The sequence below is a fragment of the Balaenoptera ricei genome, chromosome 4 (assembly GCF_028023285.1).
Source record: "Balaenoptera ricei isolate mBalRic1 chromosome 4, mBalRic1.hap2, whole genome shotgun sequence".
Taxonomy (NCBI): domain Eukaryota; kingdom Metazoa; phylum Chordata; class Mammalia; order Artiodactyla; family Balaenopteridae; genus Balaenoptera; species Balaenoptera ricei.
In genome coordinates, this window is record NC_082642.1 from 157998746 (window position 1) to 158019171 (window position 20426).

General features: G+C 53.2%; 1 protein-coding gene across 1 annotated transcript in view; it reads right to left on the reverse strand.

The window, feature by feature from the left end:
* The window catches only part of PRDM15 (PR/SET domain 15), a 59255-nt gene that overhangs the window by 26861 nt on the left and 11968 nt on the right, over positions 1 to 20426 (reverse strand). The window contains exons 2-11 of the mRNA XM_059921610.1: positions 17727 to 17772; positions 17106 to 17199; positions 15513 to 15666; positions 12777 to 13029; positions 5974 to 6075; positions 4469 to 4693; positions 2839 to 2959; positions 1260 to 1441; positions 1043 to 1137; positions 622 to 709 (exon numbers count right to left, since the gene is read on the reverse strand). Of these exons, the coding sequence (XP_059777593.1) occupies positions 622 to 709; positions 1043 to 1137; positions 1260 to 1441; positions 2839 to 2959; positions 4469 to 4693; positions 5974 to 6075; positions 12777 to 13029; positions 15513 to 15666; positions 17106 to 17199; positions 17727 to 17763 (1351 nt within the window). The 5' untranslated portion in view covers positions 17764 to 17772. The remainder of the gene's footprint in view (positions 1 to 621; positions 710 to 1042; positions 1138 to 1259; positions 1442 to 2838; positions 2960 to 4468; positions 4694 to 5973; positions 6076 to 12776; positions 13030 to 15512; positions 15667 to 17105; positions 17200 to 17726; positions 17773 to 20426) is intronic.

Below are 20426 nucleotides of genomic sequence, written 5' to 3' on the forward strand. Positions count from 1 at the left end.
CGCCAGCGGCGCGCTTGGCCAGACACGGGGCCTGAGCCCCTCGGCCAGGCCCAGAGACCCGTCCCAGCCACGGGCTGGTCCAAGCACGCCGGCTTCAGCTGCATGCGATCAGACGAGGGTCCGTGTCACGAGTGGGGACTGGGGACAGCGGCAGGCTCAGTGGAGGCCGCTGTGTGCGAGGGAGCGGCAAGGCCCTCGCCTGGACCCGGGCGGGGTCCTCGGAGGGAGGAGGGCGGACGGTTGAGGAAGCTCCTGCCGACAGCGAGGCGGAAGCCCACCCCTCCAGCCGGGACCCCACCTCTTCAAGGACTTCTCACGGGGTCCCAGAGCAGCCCTACCGCTCACCATCCTCGGCGACCATGAAACCCCCCTGCTTCACTACAGGCTCAACTGTGGGCCATACATGGCTGCTTTTGAGGAATAACAGGATGTGAAATAAATCCCCTTTTAAAGGGAAAGTTTCGGTCTCTTTAGAGTAAGTAACAGCTGCTTGAAGCACCCCGAACGGAAGGGAACGTTACAGGTGAGGATGCCTGTTAAACCCACCTTCACCCTCTGCCGGAACACCTGGTTCCCACCCCGCCAGGTACCTGCGCCTCAGCGCCGGGCGGGGCCGCTCACCTGTCCGGCAGTTGTGAAACTCCAGCGCGCTCTGGATGCGGAAGGTCTTCTCGCAGGTGCCACACCGGTACCTGTACTCGCTGTCGACCTGGTGGGAGGGGGGGCGGGAAGCGGGGGCAGCTGGGACGCACCCCCTCAGGGAGCTGCTCCAGCCACGGGCCCTTCCCCCCGCTACCCTCCTGCCCAGCGTAGAACGTGAACCCTGCCTGGCCGTCCCCCTGCCCTGGAAAGGGAGCCCCGCGTCCAGGTGACCTCGCTGCCCATGTGGGCCTCCCGCTCGGCCCCGAGCCCTGGCGGCACCCAGCCAGGCCCGGACCCACCTCGGCCGCTCCGGCGCCCGCTCCCTCTCCCGTGACTCTTTCGTCAACGTCAACGGTCTGCTTTCCTCCGTCACTAGACAGAGCAGTGGTCCTTCACCCACCTCGTTCCTGCTGTGCTTGTAAGAGACGTGCTGCTTCAGACTCTCCTTGCGGCTGAACAGCTTGGTGCATTCCTCGCATTTAAACAGCTTGTCGCCTAAGGGACGAGCAGTGACAAGCCGCGCGCGCGCGCGCGCCGCTGCTCCAGATGCCCTGAGGCCACGTGCCCGCCCGGGACACGCCGCCCAGCTCCCCGCGCCGACGTCCGCGGGGACTCACCGTGGGAGCGCACGTGTCTGCTCAGGTTGCTGCTGTTCTGGAAGATCTTGCTGCAGATGCTGCACTGGTAGATCCGCCTGTGCTCCCCCAGCTGCCGGACTAGCTTCCGCCGGATGCCGTGGCGGCTCGAGAGGACCAGGCTCCTCTTGAGGGTGATGCCGCTGCTCTGATGGTGGGGGAACCTGCGGGTGAGACACACACGCTGTGAGACGGGGGAGACGGGGTCGTCGGAGAAGAGAGGTCAAGGTCACAGTCACCTGGGAGCGAGCCCCTGTCAAATCTTCCTAGCCCGGCACGAGAGTGGGGGGCCGTGCTCAGGCACACCCCTGCGGCTCTGGGGCACCTGGAAGGGACAGACACCCTGAACGTACAGTGGCACCACTTAGCTTTTCCTGTACCGGCCACTCAGCTCCCTGGGCGTTAACTCTGGCCACCAGGAAGCCTGGAGCTCAGTTTGTGCGCTGACCAGAGTGACCATAACTGTTCTCTTTTCTGTCACTTGCCTCTACCCTGTTTCATATTTTCCCTGAACCTGATTTTTCAAACTTCTTCTCCCTATTAAATGTGTTTCTGACGGTAAGTTACCGAAACCCTCTGGGCAATAAGACAGAGTATAAATAAGTAGGTCAGGGTCACCATTTCTGACACTGCTCTGCTCTGTTTTCAGTTTTTCCCCAGCTTTCCAGACCCTACAGGACCAGGCGCATTTTGACCCCGTGGGAAAAGGGCTGGAAAAAAATACTGCCACCAGCTTATTCAACTTTAGGGCAAAAAACTGCCTAAGAATAATAACTAAAATACAAATATTTTCCTCGTTCATAAAAAGAAGAAACACACAGAGCAAGGTGTTAAATTTACAGAAATTTAAATACAAACTGTTCTATCATAGCAGCATTTGTTCACAGCAGTCAAAAGGCAGAAGCAACACAAGTGTCCTTGATGGAAGAATGGATAAACAAAATGTGGTCCATCCACATGATGGAATGTTATTCTGCCTTAAAATGCAAGGACAGTCCGACACCTGCTACAACACGGATGAACCTCGAGGGCATTATGCTAAGTGAAATAAGCCAGTCACAAAAAGACAAACACCATGTGAGAACACTTATATGAGGTCCCTAGAGACAAAGGTACCTCCTCTAAGGTCTTCACAGAGACAGAAGGCAGAATGGTGGGTGCCAGGGGCTGGGGAGGGGGTGATGGGAGTCAGTGTTTTTAGTAAGTATGGAGTTTCAGTTTGGGGAAGATGAAAAAGTTCCAGAGATGGATGGAAGGTTGCACTGCAATGTGAATGTATTTAAAACCACCGAATTGTACACTTAAAAACAATTAAGATGGTAAATTTTGTACTATGTGTATTTTACTACAGTAAAAAATATTTTTCAAAATTTTAAGCTAGTTTCACAGTGGATGCACTATTAACCCCCCTGGGCTCCAGAGTTCCTGCTGCTTCCCAAGCACATGCGTTTCCTACAAGAAGTAAACCATCCCCTCTCATCTGCCCTTCCCTCTGGAATGGATTAGCCACCACGGCGCCTTTGCCTGTGAAGCCGGGCCCACGTGCTGCTCTGGGACATACTTTGGCACTGAGCTGGCGTCGCTGGGGGTGGTGGCCAGCTTCCCCAGAACCAGCTCCATGATCCGCTCGTCCGGCGACGCAGTCACAGGCTCGACCTCGGTCATGATCTCTGCCACTTGCTCTGTGTGGAGGGGACAGGACAAGCCGTGTCATCACCAGGGCCAGGGATGGAACGCAACCCAACCAAGATGACAGGCCCAAGGGGCCACAGCCAGGCCAACGCTGCAGACACAGATCACAAGATTGACACAGGGGAAAAAAAAAACAACTAGCAATAGTTTAGAATCCACACATTTACCTACAGATTTAGAAAAGCAAAATATTCTTCTTAACTCAAAACTGGAGTTATAATCTGTGATTAAGTCATGACACTATCTCAGTCCCTTTTCATACCACCTAAAACCAAAACACTTTGATGTACAGTGGGACCTTATAACCTAACTAAATCTGTCCTGACAGAGATTTGGAAATATTAATTTTTATAATTACACAAGCCATCTTGAGTATGTTCAAAAGCAGATCATCATTTTGTACAAGAGTCAAATATCAAATAACCACAGTAATAGGGAGGGACCCAGGCCTGAACCTCTGGACAAATGAAATATGGGACGGTTACATGAAAAGATTTAGCCACTTCACCTACTATGACGTCTTCCTAATGCAACTTAGAATTAGTGAAATAATCATTTAATAAGCTTTTCACCTCTTTCTCCTTTTCTCTACTTGTTTATAGAGAAGTAGGGAAACCGTCCAGGGGAAGTTTAAACCACTTCTCCTGAGAATATTATGTGAGGGCTGCTCCTCTGAATTCTCTTTGATTCCAAGAAAGGATAAAAATTTCTTCTCACTCTCGCAGAAGAAATCCTGGGCTACAGCAGACAGCAAAAAGAAAAACTGCCCAGCGATCAGTAAGGAAGGTAGTGAGGGGACGCACTTAGTGTCTGAGCATCATGTCTGGTCCTTACGTGCGAGACCCGCCAGGAATCCTCTGGCACCAGGCACTTCTGGCAGAGGCCACGTGAGGGCTGAGGGGACACGGCCTTGTGGGAATCCCACACCCGAGAATGAGGGCCCAAGGTCCCTCCAAGCTCAACTGAGGCTACCGTATAGTCAGAGAATGGCTTTAGCCACGGCCTGGGAACCAGCTGCACGTCCGTCCCCAGGGGACGCGGGAGCAGACGGTGGGGCGTCTACGTGATGGACCAACACAGCTCAGCAGCAAAGGAGAAGCAGAGGGACCCCAGTGTGGACGAGTCTCCCCTACACGCCGCGTGGGAGATGCCGGGCACAGAAAGAGTGCCCAGGACGGGAACGCCAGTCCACGCGGAGACAAGCAGGGAAGAGGCTGGGGGGGATGGACGTGTTCTCTGTCCTGATATCTGGCTACACAGGTGGACCCGCTTGTCACAGGTCACAGCCGGCACACCCTGCCAACGGCACTGCGAGTCGCTGTACGCGAAGAGCCGCTTCAGCAGAAGAGGAGGGCTTAGCCTTCGCCTCCGTGTGGGCTCTGTGCCGAGTTTTGCTACCCGGCATGGAGGCAACATGGCCTCAGGTCCCTGGCCATTCCCTACACTGCTACCCCAGGGCCAGCACCGCCTGCGGGCCCCGCCCCCGGGACCAGCCTCACCTGCGGGCTCCTTGCCTTCAACAATAACTAGAGGCTGCTCTGGTTTGGATGCTTTGGGTTTTCTCCCCCTTCGAGGCTTTTTCTTCTGCTCTTTGGCGGCACTGACACTCTTGGGAACTGCGGGAGTCTCTCCCCGGGGCACGTTTGCTTCCTTCTCTGCAGCCGGATCCTGCTGGCCGGCTGGGGGGACGCTTTTGGATTGTTCCAAATGGCCCAACAGGTGCTCTGCAGGACAGGGAAGCAAAAGCATAAGGCAGGGTGTCCGCTCCCAACCTCCATTTTGTTTGTTCTTAATTTTATTTGCTAATAGTGTGCCCTCTGCACAGGCAAATAAACTTTATTTCTTCTGCTTTGAAAACGACAGCATTTCCACTGCACCAAACACAACAACCATTTTAAAAAGGCAGTCAGGCGATAGAAGCAGGGCAGTTTTGTAAAATCACGCACAGTTTTGTAAAAACTAAAAGCATGGGTACACGTGTATGAGCAAAGAGAAACTGTGGAAGAACACAGCAAAAAGGTAATGTGGGTCTCTCTATGGTGACCTTACAGGCAGTTTTTATATTCTTCTCAAAGCTTATTTAAACTTTCTAGTTTTTCTACAATGAATATATAATACAATTATTTTAAAATGTAGCCTTTGAAGAGGAATATTGATAAATATTCAATTCATAATGAACAAAATTGTCTTTAAAAACACTGCATGAAAGCCAAAAACCTTTATTTTCAATGGAAGAAACCTCAAAGACCTCCCAAGGAAAGATAACTGGACCACACACAGGAAACAGACAGGGGTGGCCACGCTCCCTGAACGAAGGTGAGCTGGGCTCAGGCTGGCCGGAGGGCAGGACACCAGCAAGAGGGCGGAGGAGTGACCCATGAGACAGATGGGGACTGGCGCCCTCAAGCGACCACTGGCGCCCGCCTGCACATTCGGCCAAGGACCGATTCTCCCCATCGACAACCTCGACTGGCTCACACAGGCCTCGGTGTGAAGTGGCGGCTATCTCCCCATTTGTTCCACACTCAGGGCCACTGTGCAGGGCGAGAGCCCTCGAGGGGCCAGGGAAGGAAAGGGGTGAGGGAATGAGGGAAGGAAAGTTTTAATGCAAACAACGTTACGTGCTGTGTGTCACGGGAAGGGTTTGGAAGTTTGGCCACGTAGCAGAACAAGCTAACGATGAGGCCACCCGGCTGCAAATGCTTGGGAAGGCTACAAAAATAGAGACTGCCCCCCCACACCAAACTAATGCTCTGCTGAGCTTCAGAGAAAGAAAACAAGATCCCTCGCTGCCAGACACGCAGAGAACTTCAAGCTAAAGCACAGATCCCAGGAAGAGGCCTGGGAGACACAGGCTGCGAGCTGAGCTCCTCCCGCAAAGCCAGGGAACTCCCGTGTGTTCTGCCACCATCCCAGAGGGATGGCGAGGAAGTGACAGAGCACGTCGGGGTGAGCGCAGCACGGGACTCGCTGGCGTCTGGCTGGGCAGGCGCCTGCCCCTTACCATTCAGCAGCTGCAGCTCAAGGAAGGCGGCCGAACACACCTTGCACACCCACCGGCTGGGTTCCGCCTCCACTGGCGTGCTGCTCTCTGGGGTGCCTGCAGCTTCAAAAGACAAGGGGGGCAGGTGGTCCAGCAGTTCCTCTCTCTGTGCAGCCCAGCCCAGCGCAGGGCACACCTGCCCTCATAGGAGGTGCCGTGACAGCGGTAACAACTACCGCTTGGGAGCGGGTCCAATGCTCCAGGCACCGTTCTCGGAGTTGTACCTACACGGACTCGCTCGTGCCTGTGAACGTCCCCATTTCACAGATGAGGAAGCCGGGCACAGAGCACCGGAACCAGAGCCTGACGCAGGGCTGCCACCAGTCACGGAAAGGTGGCCTCCTCCCAGAAGCCAGTCTGGTGGGGCCAGACACCATCCCCCCATACAACTTCAAGAAAAGAAACAATGCATGCTACGGCCCACATCGAATTCCCCAACCTCTCACTGGCTCATGTGACGAGAAAGGGCGGAACCCCAAACAGCCAGGCCATGTGCCCTGGTGTGGCCACGGCTCCTGCCCAGCGCCGGCCAGCAGAGCTTTCTGCAATGACAGAAATGTTCTGTAACTGCCGGCCAGGGGGGCGGCCACGTGCGCCGAGTGCCCCTGAGGAACTGGACTTTCACTTTTATTGAATTTAGGTTGAAACAGCCGCCTGGGGCAGGTGCTTACAGCGGGGGCAGTGCCCCTAGTCCTCCCGGCACCCCCGTGGGAGTCTGGGGGGCGGGAGGAGGTGACCAGGGTTCATGGAACACAGAGGGAGCCCTGGCTGCACAGGCTCCTTTTCAAAAAAAGCTACCGATGCTCTTGCGAGACCTCGAAGTTGGGGAGGTAATGGCGAAGAACCTTTGTACTCTATTCCAAGTTAATCACTAAAGGGATGCTGCCTATAAGCTTAAATTATACCTACTGGCCCCTCACTGGGAACCCTGCCTCCCAGGTAAAGACAGTTAAACTAAAACACCTTTGTTTGGCTCACAGGAAACATCCTGGCCAGGCTCACCTGTGAATGGCTGCAGGAAGGAAGAAATTAACACATCCCCTGACCGGAACCAGGAAATGCCTGATTTTATTCCCTCCTCTTTTAGTATAAAAGCAGCCTGGATTCTAACTCAGATGGTTCTTTGGGACACGAGTCCACCATCTCCTCGGTCTGCTGGCTTTCCAAATAAAGTCGCTATTTCTTGCCCCAACTGGTCTCTCGACTTATTGGCTGCTTGTGCGGTGAGCAGGACGAGCTGACTTGGTAACAGGGACATTCTAAGTGAATGTATGTTCGTGATTTCCCGGCCCGGGGAAACTGATTCGCTAAACCCCACGTGGCAGCCTGTCGGGGCTGGACGGGGGCCACCAGCCCTCACCACCACCTCCACTCCTGTCTCTGTGCAGCTTGTGTTGACACGGACGACCCACAGCAACCCTCCGGGGCCACTCACAAAGCAAGACCATCCAGAATAGTGACTGCACACGCGTTCAGAACCAGGAAAAGGCACACCTCTGTCTGTGTCAAAAACCAGCGATAAGGTTGCAAAGGATGGAAGAAACAGACGGACACCACTGTTACAACCGTTCGCATGCATTTTCTGAGTGTCCGTAAGATAACAAGAAGACAGAAACGTAACTGCAGTATGAAATTTCTGGTTATACCAAGACCAGAGCAGCAAGAGTGGAGAGTGCACGGCGCAGAAGCAGGGTACTGTTGCGGGATGTGCCCTGCGGCCCGGCCGCTGCTCTCCTCTGCACGCATCTCTGGGAATCCACTGAACAGCATCAGGAGGAGATCGGGGACAAACGGAACAAAGGGCCAAACTCTTGTATCTCACTCGCCTTCCCAAACACACATGGTTCTACAGAGGGCAAAGCACTCTTGCACAGGAGAGTTTCAGAGAAGGAGGCTGAGAAGGGGTTCGCTGGCAGTGGATACTCGGGAATAAAGGCAATTTATTTTAATCTGAGTGAGCTGCTCTCTCTCCACCACGAGGTCCCTGCCCAGGAATGGAATTCACGTAGGCCTGACCTGTGACCTGACCTTCGGCAGGAAACCCATCTCTTTGGCCCCGTGTCCTGAACGCTAGGTCAACGGGACTAACTAGAAGAACCAGTCATGACTGCTGTCCTCCCACCGAGGGCAGTACTCTAGTTTCCAAAAATTACCTTTAAAAGATAAGACGTTTTAAGAAAAAATGAGCCAGCAATCAGAAGGCAGTTCCTGATCCCAATCACTCACACGTCCAACAAAAGAGAAGTGTCTATGCAAAATGAAACAGCAGCTGGCAGTGGAGAGACAGGGAGAAGGCCCACAGCAGGACGGTCAGCAAAACGTGTAATGAAGATCAATCACGTGGTACATCAGCCTGTAAAGCAGGACCTCAACAGGCAGAAGTGCACGGCTTTTTAAACGACGGAAAAGAAATGGCAGAACTACAGGGACAGAGGGTAGATGCTGGTCGTCAGGGGACGGAGTACAGAGCTGTACAAGGGAACCTTCTGGGGTGCTGAGAACGCTCTGTATCTTGATTGTGGTGGAGCTCACACAACTGTAGACCTCTGTCCAAACTCTGAACTGTCCACCTAAAATCGCTCTTATTGTTTGTTAACTACACGCCCACAGTGCTGGTTTTTGAAAACTATTAGAAAATGCTAATCAAAAATGCTAAGAGGGGCTTCCCTGGTGGCGCAGTGGTTGAGAATCTGCCTGCTAATGCAGGGGACACGGGTTCGAGCCCTGGTCTGGGAAGATCCCACATGCCGCGGAGCAACTAGCCCGTGAGCCACAATTACTGAGCCTGCGCGTCTGGAGCCTGTGCTCCGCAACGAGAGGCCGCGATAGTGAGAGGCCAGCACACCGCGATGAAGGGTGGCACCCCGCTTGCCACAACTGGAGAAAGCCCTCGCACAGAAATGAAGACCTAACACAGCCATAAATAAATAAAAAATTTAAAAAAAAATGCTAAGAGTCGTTAAGATGCTGATGTTATAATGTGATTTAAAAGTTCCCCAAATGTTATGAAATGTATTTATATTTCATTTTTTTCACTAGAAAAGTGATTTTGAAAATCTGATGCTGACAGCCGACTCTGAACCCCACGCACCTGCCCACTGAGACCACTGGGCTACCTGGGCCTCCTCCTTCATCTGCCAACGGGCCCAGGTGTGTGTAAAGCAAAAAAAATCAGCCTTAATGTGAGCTCAAGGAGAACATGTGATTAGAAAAGTAAATCCACTACCAGAAAAAAAAAAATACAGATTAATTTTTGAAAGGAGTGTGCCAGGTAGAAGGAAACCCACTTCCCTCTGTGTTTAAAAGTCTACTCTGGGGCTTCCCTGGTGGCGCAGTGGTTGAGAATCTGCCTGCCAAAGCAGGGGACACAGGTCCAAGCCCTGGTCTGGGAGGATCCCACATGCCACGGAGCAACTGGGCCCGTGAGCCACAACTACTGAGCCTGCGCGTCTGGAGCCTGTGCTCCACAACAAGAGAGGCCGCGATAGTGAGAGGCCCGCGCACCGCGATGAAGAGTGGCCCCCGCTCGCCGCAACTAGAGAAAGCCCTCGCACAGAAACGAAGACCCGACACAGCCAAAAATAAATAAATAAATAAATAAAATTAAAAAAAAAAAAAAAAAAGTCTACTCTGCCAGTCTACAAATTGGTCGATTTCTATGACAAACATCTATGACAAAGATGTTCGAAGCAAATTGAAAAAAGAGAGAGAACTGATGAGCCTTAGCAGTTCCGATGCTCACCTAGAAGGTTTATGAATAATGCAGGGCAGACTGCTCCTTGCCCACAGGCCCCCTCGTGACTCTTCTGGAGCAAACTGGTTCCTAAGGCCCCTTCACCTTGCTCTGACCCACCCCATGGGGCTAAAGGTGCAGCGCTGGCCACAAAGGCCCCGTGTGATCTCACGGGTGCGTCCAGACCAGAGGCGGGACGGGGAGCGGCGTCATCTCATGAGGGGCAGAGGTGAAGCCATCTCCCTACCTGTCAGACCTGGACAATCAGAATCATGCAGAAAACCAGCTTTCCACGGGTTTCTAGGCCTCTCTTCACAGGTCTTATCTGCTCCCGTTACTGAGAAGTGGGCACCCAGGAACCCAGTACTCCCATTGCACGGCTTCCGATGGGTGGTGTGTTCAAAACACACACCTGAGACCGCCCTGGGCCCTGGGCACCTGGATGGGTGGGGCTGGAGCAGGGTTCCAAAGCCTCTCTGTGCCAGGAGGGGACGTCAGGGGAGGGGGGAGGGGCCTGGGGAAGGGGCTGGGCAGGAGGCCAGGGTGGTAGGAGACAACGCGGGGGTCCTAGGGCGGCTGCCACGTCCCCAGGTGCAGCAATGGTACTGGCGCCAGCAGCACTGCCAGGGCCAATCGGTCACTCAGCAGGGGGCTCTCCCAGGAAGAAAAGAAACAAGGAACCCAACTAACCAAGTAGTTAACAGTAGTCAGTAACTTCCATCGCATTGCCAAGAAATATGTGCTTGCCATTTGTCCCAAAACAGAAAGTGAAAAAAATCATAAAAGTTATTTCTAAAATTTTAGAGTACCTCAGTTGCTTATTTATTTCCCCAATTCAGAAGCTAGTTTAGGGTGACCACGCTGCTTGCCTGGTGTAATTACTAACAGCGCCCAACATTCTCAGAAGCCCAGAGGAGGGCTCACAGCTACCCTAGCGTCCCACTTGAGAACGCTTAGAACGGAATCAGGAGGCAGGGATTGGACAACACGGTCCTGGGCTACTTTCATGAAGATCTAGGCTCTCAAACGCAGCCCCAGATTAAAGAGCCCTCCGGAGGCAAAAAGCCAACAACTGGTACTCTGATAAGGGGAGGTGACCTCTGTGTTGACTTTGACCTTGAGAGCCATGAGGGGCATGTGTGCCACCTCCAGGACACAACTGACGAGGTCAGACTCTACAAACCAAACCCTGACGTGCAGTCTGGGCTGGTCCCGGGACACACACGGGGTAAGGAATCCAGGACATGAGAAAACCAGGTCAGGAAGATCCTGGTGACCCTGGACAGCACCCGGGGAGTTGGCCTCACCTCAGTGCTTGAAAGTGACTCCTGACCCCGCGGAGTGCCACTGCAGGTGCCTCCCAGGGGCAGGGGCAGGGCCAGGTACCCGGTTTTAGCAAATCCTAGAGGGTGGGGCTAGAGCAGTCTGGTGAAAAACCCAGGGCCTCTCCAAATTCTTTCTGTCCCCTTTACTATCAAAATAAAGAAAGGCCCATCAAGCCCAGTCTCCCTCTGCAAATATCCCTGTGAAGATGTAAACCCTCTACTGCCACCAGACCCCACGTGCAGCCATCTGTCACTCCCAGAGCACCCCCCAGAGGCTCCACGGGCCACCATCACCCAGCCAGCCTGCAGTGACTGAAGAGGGGTCCTGGAAATTCACGTCCGCCTGGAACCTTTGGGTAGGGTCTTTGCAGAGGTAACCAAGAAAAGATGGGTCAGACTGGTTGAGGGTGGTCCTAAATCCAGTGACTGGTGTCCTCCTAAGGAGAGAACCCAGAGACACAGGGAGAGACCTAGGCAGGGATGGGGTGGTGCAGCTACAATCAAGGAACGCCAAGGGCTGTCGGCAACACCAGAGCTGGGAAATACGGATCTTGGACTTCAGGCTTCCAGACTGTGAGACAACACATTTCTTTTGTTTTAGCCCCGGTGCGTGGTGCTTTGTCTGGGATGCCTCACGGATCCCCCCCTCCCTCACACTGCCATGTGAGCCCACCCGGAGCAGCTCCCAAACCTCCGCCACGATGCACACGTGGGACAGACCAGAACCTCCCAGACCTGTCAACCCCCTCACTCTACGGAGCCGTCTGTACCCCGTGGTGCTCGTAATGAGAGGGATCGTCTCCTTGTCAGAACCCTGTTGTTTGGGGGTCGGAAGGAAAGTCAGTGTCAGCTTCTCCCCCACAGGAAGTAAACTTCATGGCAGCAACAAGCATGTCTGCCCCGGGCAGTACCAGGTGGAGCCGCATGAAAGCCCTGCTCTCCCAGGCCACAGTGCCACGTGTGAGCCACTTCACGTGGTCCCTCAAGGTCAGGTGGAGAGGATGAACACCCCAAGGTGTCCCCAAGGACACACAGCGTGGGTAGAGAAGATTTAAATTCATCGGCCCCCTTCACGAGGTGATACCCCCGACCCCAGGTCAGCAGGACATGCATTCTGATTTGCTTTTCCAAAAGGATGTGGGTGAGTCACACGTGACTCCACTAGGTCTTTCTTTGATGACACATGCTTCACAGGCACACACGTGCGTATACACACACGCATGCACACGCACACCCCGACCTCCGGGAAGAGGCTGCTGGAAGGTGGCCAGCGCCAGCACTGGAGCCAGAATCCGGGTTCAAACCCTGATTCCTTCACTCTTTGCACTGTGATTCAGGGAAGGTCCCTTACCCTCTCTGTGCTCCGTTCCCTCTGCCCAAACCCAGGGGCCACAACCTGAACCCCTGGGACTAGGTGGGTGAGTGATGCTTGTGAAGCCGCAGAGCTGGGGGCAGAGCTGCCCGCCAGCAAGCGCCTGGCTTGGGGCGAGCTCTTCTAATGGTTTCTCAGCCCGGATATTCAACAAGCAGACCTACAGACCCACCCCGTGGTGTCAGGACCGAGCCCTCGGTGCTCCCCACGCCCGCCGGCCCTCCCGGCCCGACTCTTCTCACTAACACCAAGCTGCTGCGTGCGGCCAAGGGGCCGTGGGTCCCCACGGGGCGGCAGAACGGCGGACGCGCTGGGGACAGGGGCCCCCACGTACCGTGGAGCCCAGGGCAGGCCTGCCTCAGCATGGGCTTGTCCATCCTCTTGGCGTAGAAGGCCGCGTACCACACGCGCAGCTCGGTGCCCGGGGGGATGTCACGCGAGGTGGTGAAGTACACGTCGCTGCCGTGCTGGAAGGCCGTCAGGTTCTGGTGCCCGGGCTCTGCCGCCGGCCGCACCAGCATCATCCAGTTGCAGTCGTCCTCGTTGGAGGTGTCGAAGCACACGGGGTGCCCGTCCTTCTGGAACACCTGGGGGTGAGCGCGGCCCGCCGAGGGGCCGGGGCGGGGGCTGGTTATACACCGGTGTGCGTGTCAGCATGTGTGTGTGTGTGTGTGTGTGTGAGAGAGAGAAGGGGGGCTGCTGAGTGACCAGTCTGGACGGCACCACATCAGAGGCCAAACCGTGTTCCATACAGACCTATTTAGGCATTTACAGTGGTGGGAGGGCAGAGGTAGACCCCTGAACAGGTCAGGCTGATCACAAGCAAAAGGGAAGCAGGAGACACAGCAAAAGGTCAGGTGTCACTGGGAGACCCAAGTTCTCCGAATGGCTCAGGTGGGAACTGGGACGCCTAATTTCTACCTGTGGTCCAGGTGGGCACCCGGACGCATGCATTCTGCTGCACGAGGAAACCTGAGTTCTGCTCCTAGGCCAGTAGTTATCAGGAGACCTGAGTTCTACGCGTGGCCTGGCTGGAAACTAGGACATCTGAGGTCTACTTGTGGTCCAGGTGTAGAACCTGGACACTCAAGTTCTAATCAGTTTTCAAGTGGGCATGAAGGCACTTGAGTTCTACTCCCGGCCCAGGTGTCATCGGGACACCTCAACTGCAGGCATGGCACAGGTGGGAATCAGGACACCTGAGTTCTACTCCAGTTCCAGACGTCATCGGGACACCTGAACTCTATACCTGGCCCAGGTGTCATCGGGACACCTCAACTGCAGGCATGGCCCAGGTGGGAATCAGGACGCCTGAGTTCTACTCCAGTTCCAGACGTCATCGGGACACCTGAACTCTATACCTGGCCCAGGTGTCATCGGGACACCTGAGTTCTACACGTGGCCCAGGTGGGTATCAGGACGCCTGAGTTCTACTCCAGTTCCAGATGTCATCGGGACACCTGAACTCTATACCTGGCCCAGGTGTCATCGGGACACCTGAGTTCTACACGTGGCCCAGGTGGGAATTAGGATGCCTGAGTTCTACTCATGTCTACTCAGTTCCATCTGGGCATCAGGACACCCAAGTTCTCCCGGCTCTGCTGCGAGTGTGGTCAGTGACTTTAGCAAAGTTCCTCGATCTTTATAAGCTGTGCCCTCATCTGCAAAGCAGCACCACTGTTTTATGGATTAAATGCAGGCAGGGACCAGGGGAGAAGCTTGAATATTTTGAAGTTCAAAGTAACCACATGGAATAGGGGGTTCCTGTCTGCCATTTTCTGATGCAATCATTGCTTCCTCGTTGTAGGAAGAAATCTCCCCACTCTTCTGGGCTTCTCCTGTAGGGGCTCCCCACTGCTAAGAGCTAGAGGCCCTCTTTGAGGATGGAGCACTCGGAAGCAAGGGGAGGGGACAGAGGGGTCCACCAGGTGCCTAACGACCCTGAGCCGGTGTGGGAACTGCTCCCTTGCCCTCCCTCCATGGGCATAAAGCTGCCCCCAGCACCCAGGTGCCCCCAGCACCCAGGTGAGCCTGTGCTGGAAACAACTCAATACGAGACACAGACCTTCAGAATCTGAGTTGCTGAAAGAAACCAAAACAGGCACAAAGGACTTTTTCAAAGGGGCCTCGGCCAACCTCGGGCCCACAGCGATTATGTGCATCAGCCCCAGGCCTCTTTACCTCACTCCTTCACATAAAATAATGTTTCTTTCTTTTCTTTCTTTGTAAACAAATCAAGTGCCTTTCCTTTCGCTCTGCTGTGCTGAAATCTGCCTTGTAAACTCAGTTCTCCAAGGACTGGCGAAACTCCGCGGTCACCTAGATCATCTCTGTTCTGAAACACGTGGGTCTCTGCTAAGGGTCTCCAGGGAAGCTCACCTCTCGGGGTAACCGTTGCCCGACCAGCACCTGTTCCTCTCCGTTTATTTCACAGGTGTTTTTGAAGCCTGGCTGAGGCTGGGCGTGTACTGGGTGCGGGGACAGAGCTGTGACTGACACCCACGTCCCTCGCCTCAGGGCGCCTCCATGGGTCTCACTTTAAGTGATCCAAGCCCTCCCACCGATTTCCTTCCATTTCGTTTTTCTCAGTGTCATATAAAAGCTGTCATTTTCCAGCCTGATGTGCTTTTCAGAGCTGCCAAATTTTGCACTGGCCTCTCATCAAGGCCTCGACAAGACACCTTCCTTTCAGAAGAGCCTTGCAAAGTATCCTACGCTCTGCACCGGTGTGAAAATACTAATGCACCCCTGCAAAAATGCTAATGCACCCCTGTAAAATCCAAAGAAAGCCTCCCTCCTAAAGCCTGCACTGGGGGTCTACTCTTGCATATGTTTTAAATAGATTCTCTTTAACGTCTTGCAAAATACTAACTTAACTCTGATGCTCTTGTGATATAAAAGCAAACTAAAAAATATCTGAACATTGTCTTGGAAATTCAGCAGAACTATAATACCTAGAGCTGTTTCCAAGACATTTATGAATCACTGGAACTCAGCGGGCATCACCCCATCTGCACGAGGACGGTCACAAAGCAGGGGTTCTGCCTCCCCCACTGGCCCCAGCTTTTACCTTCAATGGAAACGCAGACTCCTTCTCCCATTTGGCGACTCTCCTTGACTCAAATGGGCCAAACTGCGTGCGCTTGACGAGCTGGGTCACAGCAAACACCCCCTCGGCTCCATCTTCCAGGCGTCTGATCTCCAGGTTGGAGGGAAGGGATGACCTAGAAGTAGAACAAAGCAACAGACTCTCGGCCCCGGGCATCCACTGACCGAGGTGCCACCCACACCAGGGGACAAGAGAGTTAGGATGACAGAAAAGGTCACTCTCACTGGCCACCAGAGTAGGCGATAGAGGGGCGTTGACTCGAGGATGTGTTTAAAATCCCCGCCCAGGAGACAGAGCCGATGCGTGTGTGTGAGCACACATCCTAAGTGTGGGCTTCAGTCAGCCAACAGAGAGAGGAGGACCACAGAGAGACCACAAAGAGGTGCCATGTGTAAAGTACCACGGGGAAGACAAGAAGTGCCACTGCATTCCAAAGACCAGAAAAGCATTTCCAGCCAGGTTGCACTGGGCTGGTTTCATCAACGATGTGGCCTTTCTAAGTAAACTCGGAGAATGTCAAGGATGGGGCACGCGTGCCAGCGGGAAGGCATGTGGGCTGGGACCCTGCGTGAGCCAAGGCCAGGGCCAGCCTGACCCACGTCGGGAGTGGGGCGGACCCCCAGCGTGCCTGGAGCACACACCCCTCACAGGAGCGAGCAGGGGGGCTGAGACGAGGAACCTATCACAGAGGGACCGATGGCTCCCACGGGAACTTTGTGGGCAACAGGCAACCACTGAAGGTTTTTGGAAGAGGGCTCATCAGCTCTGTACTTCAGGCGAAATTAGTAAACTCTTCGCTTTGTGCAGGGAAGTCACAGTAAGACAAGTAAATAAAGAGGCTGGGAAAACCAGTTGGGCGGCTTCTGGGAACAGCGTTGATTAGGTGGCAATTTTAGCGCCACTACATGCCAGGCCCTAAATCAGGTGTAACGATCACAGCAACTTTCCAAGGGGCAGTTATTCTCTCCATTTTACAGATGAGGCAACTGAGGTGCAGACAGGCGCACGTCTCGTCCGGGTTCAAACAGCTACTACATGGTAGGTGGGGCTGTGCCCCTCCCCGCCAGGGAAACATGGGCTGGCAGAGCTACGGAGCCCCTCGCCAGATCTAGGCGCTCGTCCAGAAGCTGCCACAGCTTTGCCTGGCTGCTCGCATCCCCGCCCCTTGCCCACAGTGGGCACTTGTTAGACGGCAGGCCTGGGCTCGGACCCCAGGGGAGACTGAACAAGCTCGGCCGTGGCCGCTCAACGCACAAACCAACTCAGCCCGTCAGCTGAACCAGGAACTGGATAAAAGACATTGACTCTGAAGTGTCTGCAACAAGCCTCGGCGCATCCTGGCGGCAGGAGACTCAGCTCACGGTGGGACGGAGATTTCGGACAGCCTCACACGTGAGGACAACCCTTCTCACCGAAGTCTCTCCCACTTCTTCTTTTGCTGTTCCTCCCCCCTTTTCATAGACACGCAGACCACCAGGCTCTTGCAGCAGGTGACATGCCGAAAACCCTGTCTGACAGGCGGGACGATAAAAGCAGCTCAAGGTGGTCACTCACCTTGCCCTGCTTAACACAAAGGAGTCTTTGACCATGACCACTGGGCCCAGCTCGGGACATTCAGAGTCGTGGTACTGGCTGCAGTCTTCACACCCTGCGAACAGACATCCCAGCGTCAGAGGGGGCGTTGAGTGGGGAGGGAGACGCCCACAGATCATCGCGCAGCCTGGGGGTAGGCGACAGTGCTCCCCACGAATGCAAAAAGAGTGCAACGCAGGACATGCGCCCCCAGGAGGAAACCCAGCTCCACGGCACGCCGCAAAGTAGGCCAAGTCCGCTCTGTGGGGACGGAGGACAGCGGTGTCCCCAGGGAATGAGCGTAAATGAAAATTCACCAACTTAGCCTGTTTATCATAAATCTAACATGTTGTAAACCTCTTTCTAAAACCTGGGGTTACTTATCTGAGTCAACCGCCACCCCTGCTGAGTGCCCTTTGCCGGGAGTTCTCAGAAAGATGATCCTTTTAAAACTGTACCCGGCAGCACATTTCTCGTGTAATAAATCGTGGTTCTTAAAACAAGTAAGACCACGTCTAAAGGAGACAGCTCTTCTCTACTATAAAAACCAAGCGTGGACGTGGCTTTGCCTTCCATGGTGAGGATGGGCCACGGGCCACTTACAGATGAACATGATCTCCTCGTTCCCATCTTCAGCCATCGCCACCACCTGTCAGGACAGAGTGCTGCGTTAGTGATCAGCTTTTGGCCAAAGGCATTTTTAAAATTGAAGTATAGTTGATTTACAATGTTGTGTTAATTTTTCTGCTGTACAGCAAAGTGATTCAGTTACATTCTTTTTCAGATTCTTTTCCATTGGCGTTTTTAAAGACACTTCCTGCTAATGGCCCCCTCGAGCCTGTGTAGGGACTGACTTTGTGCTTTTTAAGAAATTTTTTATTTTATTTTATTGGTCCTGCCACGTGGCTTGCGGGATCTTAGTTCCCTGACCAGAGATTGAACCCGGGCCCCTGGCAGTGGAAGCGTGGAGTCCTAACCACTGGACCGCCAGGGAAGTCCCTGACTTTGTGCTTTAAAGGCAACAGGCAGCAGGGTCCCCTTTATCGTGGGTTCGGGTGGGGACCTGGAAATGTTTTCTAACCTAGAATGATGCTGCTTTTCAATAAGCCATTGATGTGAATGGCTCTGAATTAGGACGTCTTCATGAACTCAGGCTTTCACCTTTCATATCAGCCATCCATTTCCATTTGTAAAATAAATATACCACTATTTTAAAAAGCCAGTTTTCACACTGTTGCTTCTATTTTTTCCTCCCTCACGGGACTGTGAATTCCTCCAGGGTAATCACATCTCACGCGACCTCCATTTTTTTCCACCTGCTAACCTGTGCGTGACGCCAAATTTCTCTCGGGGGGACTAAGCACCGCCTGACATGATGGAGGAGAGCCTGCCTGCTCTCCACAAAACCTTTATCACAACCGGTCGCTTCTATCTCCTATTCAACCTTGAGGTTCACCTCCATAGCGGGCAGCTGCGCTCAGGCCCCCTGCATATTCGTGGGCGATCTGGACGTGTTCAGATGGGGCCTCAGATTCCCGATCTATAAAATGGAAATTAAAATGCCCACCTCATGTAGTTTTGGGGGGAGCATAACGTGAGATACACCCCGTATGTGCCACTCAATAATCATTCCTCTTCCCTCCCACCCCTCCATCCCCAATTAAGCTAACTCAACACATCCTTCCTGCATCCCACTCCTGGCCAAGCCCGAGTGTATCACTAGGTACCTTTCTGGGGAAGTACGCAGGCCAGCACTCCGCGAATGCCGATTCCAAACGCCCTCTGCCCCATTCCCATCCCGGGAGCTTTTGAAGAATGAATAGCAGACAAATGCAAAGTCCAAATGAAACCTGATTTGCTGAACACATGATCAGTTGAAAGGTCCACCAGAGAAGAGTGAATTAGTTATAAGGAAACAAGGCAGAGAGATGGCGTTTCCAATTTGCCCCTAAAATGCCAAGGACCAACAGCCAGGGCATATTTTTTCCCCAAACACAGCACAGTTTCTTCTGTTCCTGGGGACACCCCCTTACGTTACACGATGCCTCATGTGGCCTCAGCACGTTTAACTTGGTGTTTCCTGGTTGATGGGCTCCACGGGTGGGGTCAGAGGCCAGTCTGGAACGGGGGCAACGGCTGGTCACGGAGTAAAAGGAGAAGAGGGACAAAGAGGCAGAGGAAACACATGAAAACCCGCTTTCATGAGCTGCTGAGGTGCCCCCAGGAGCTTGAGAACCGTCTGTCCATCAGCAGGAACCCACTCTACCCACCAACACCAGCTCACGATCAAGGAAGTTCTGCAAGAACAGTGGGTTCTTAAGGGAGCCCTCAAACTGCCTACAAAGCTGGCAGCATCGGAGGGTGCGGACAAAGGGAACCGCTCTGGCCTTCCTCGTGGCCCAGTGGGGCCGCCTCCCCTGTGCCTGCTTCTGGTCTGGCCTCTCAAGGCTTCCATGTCTTGGCTATTGTAAATAGTGCTGCTGTGAACACTGGAGTGCATGTATCTTTTCAAATTAGAGTTTTCTCCGGATATATGTCCAGGAGTGGGATTGCTGGGTCGTATGGTAGCTCTATTTTTAGTTTTTTAAGGAACCTCCATACTATTCTCCATAGTGGCTGTATCAATTTACATTCCCACCAACAGTGCAAGAGGGTTCCCTTTTCTCCACACCCTCTCCAGCATCCGTTATTTGTAGACTTTTTAAAGATGGCCATTCTGACTGGTATGAGGTGGTACCTCATTGTAGTTTTGATTTGCATTTCTCTAATAATTAGCAATGTTGAGCATCCTTTCATGTGCCTATTGGCCATCTGTATGTCTTCTTCGAAGAAATGTCTATTTAAGTCTTCTGCCCATTTTTGGATTGGTTTGTTTTTTTTGTTATTGACTTGTACGAGCTGTTTGTGTCTTTTGGAAATCAAGTCGCATTGTTTGCAAATATTTTCTCCCATTTCATAGGTTGTCTTTTCCTTTTGTTTATGGTTTTCTTTGCTGTGCAAAAGCTTATGAGTTTGATTAGGTCCCATCTGTTTATTTTTGCTTTTATTTCTACTGCCTTGGGAGACTAAGAAAACATTGCTATGGTTTCTGTCAGAGAATGTTTTGCCTATGTTCTCTTCTAGGAGTTTTATGGTGTCATGTCTTATATTTAAGTCTTTAAGCCATTCCGAGTTTATTCTTGTGAATGGTGTGAGGGTGTGTTCTAACTTCACTGATTTACATGTAGCTGCCCAACTTTCCCAACATCACCTGCTGAAGACACTGTCTTTTCTCCATTGTATATTCTTGCCTCTTTTGTTGAG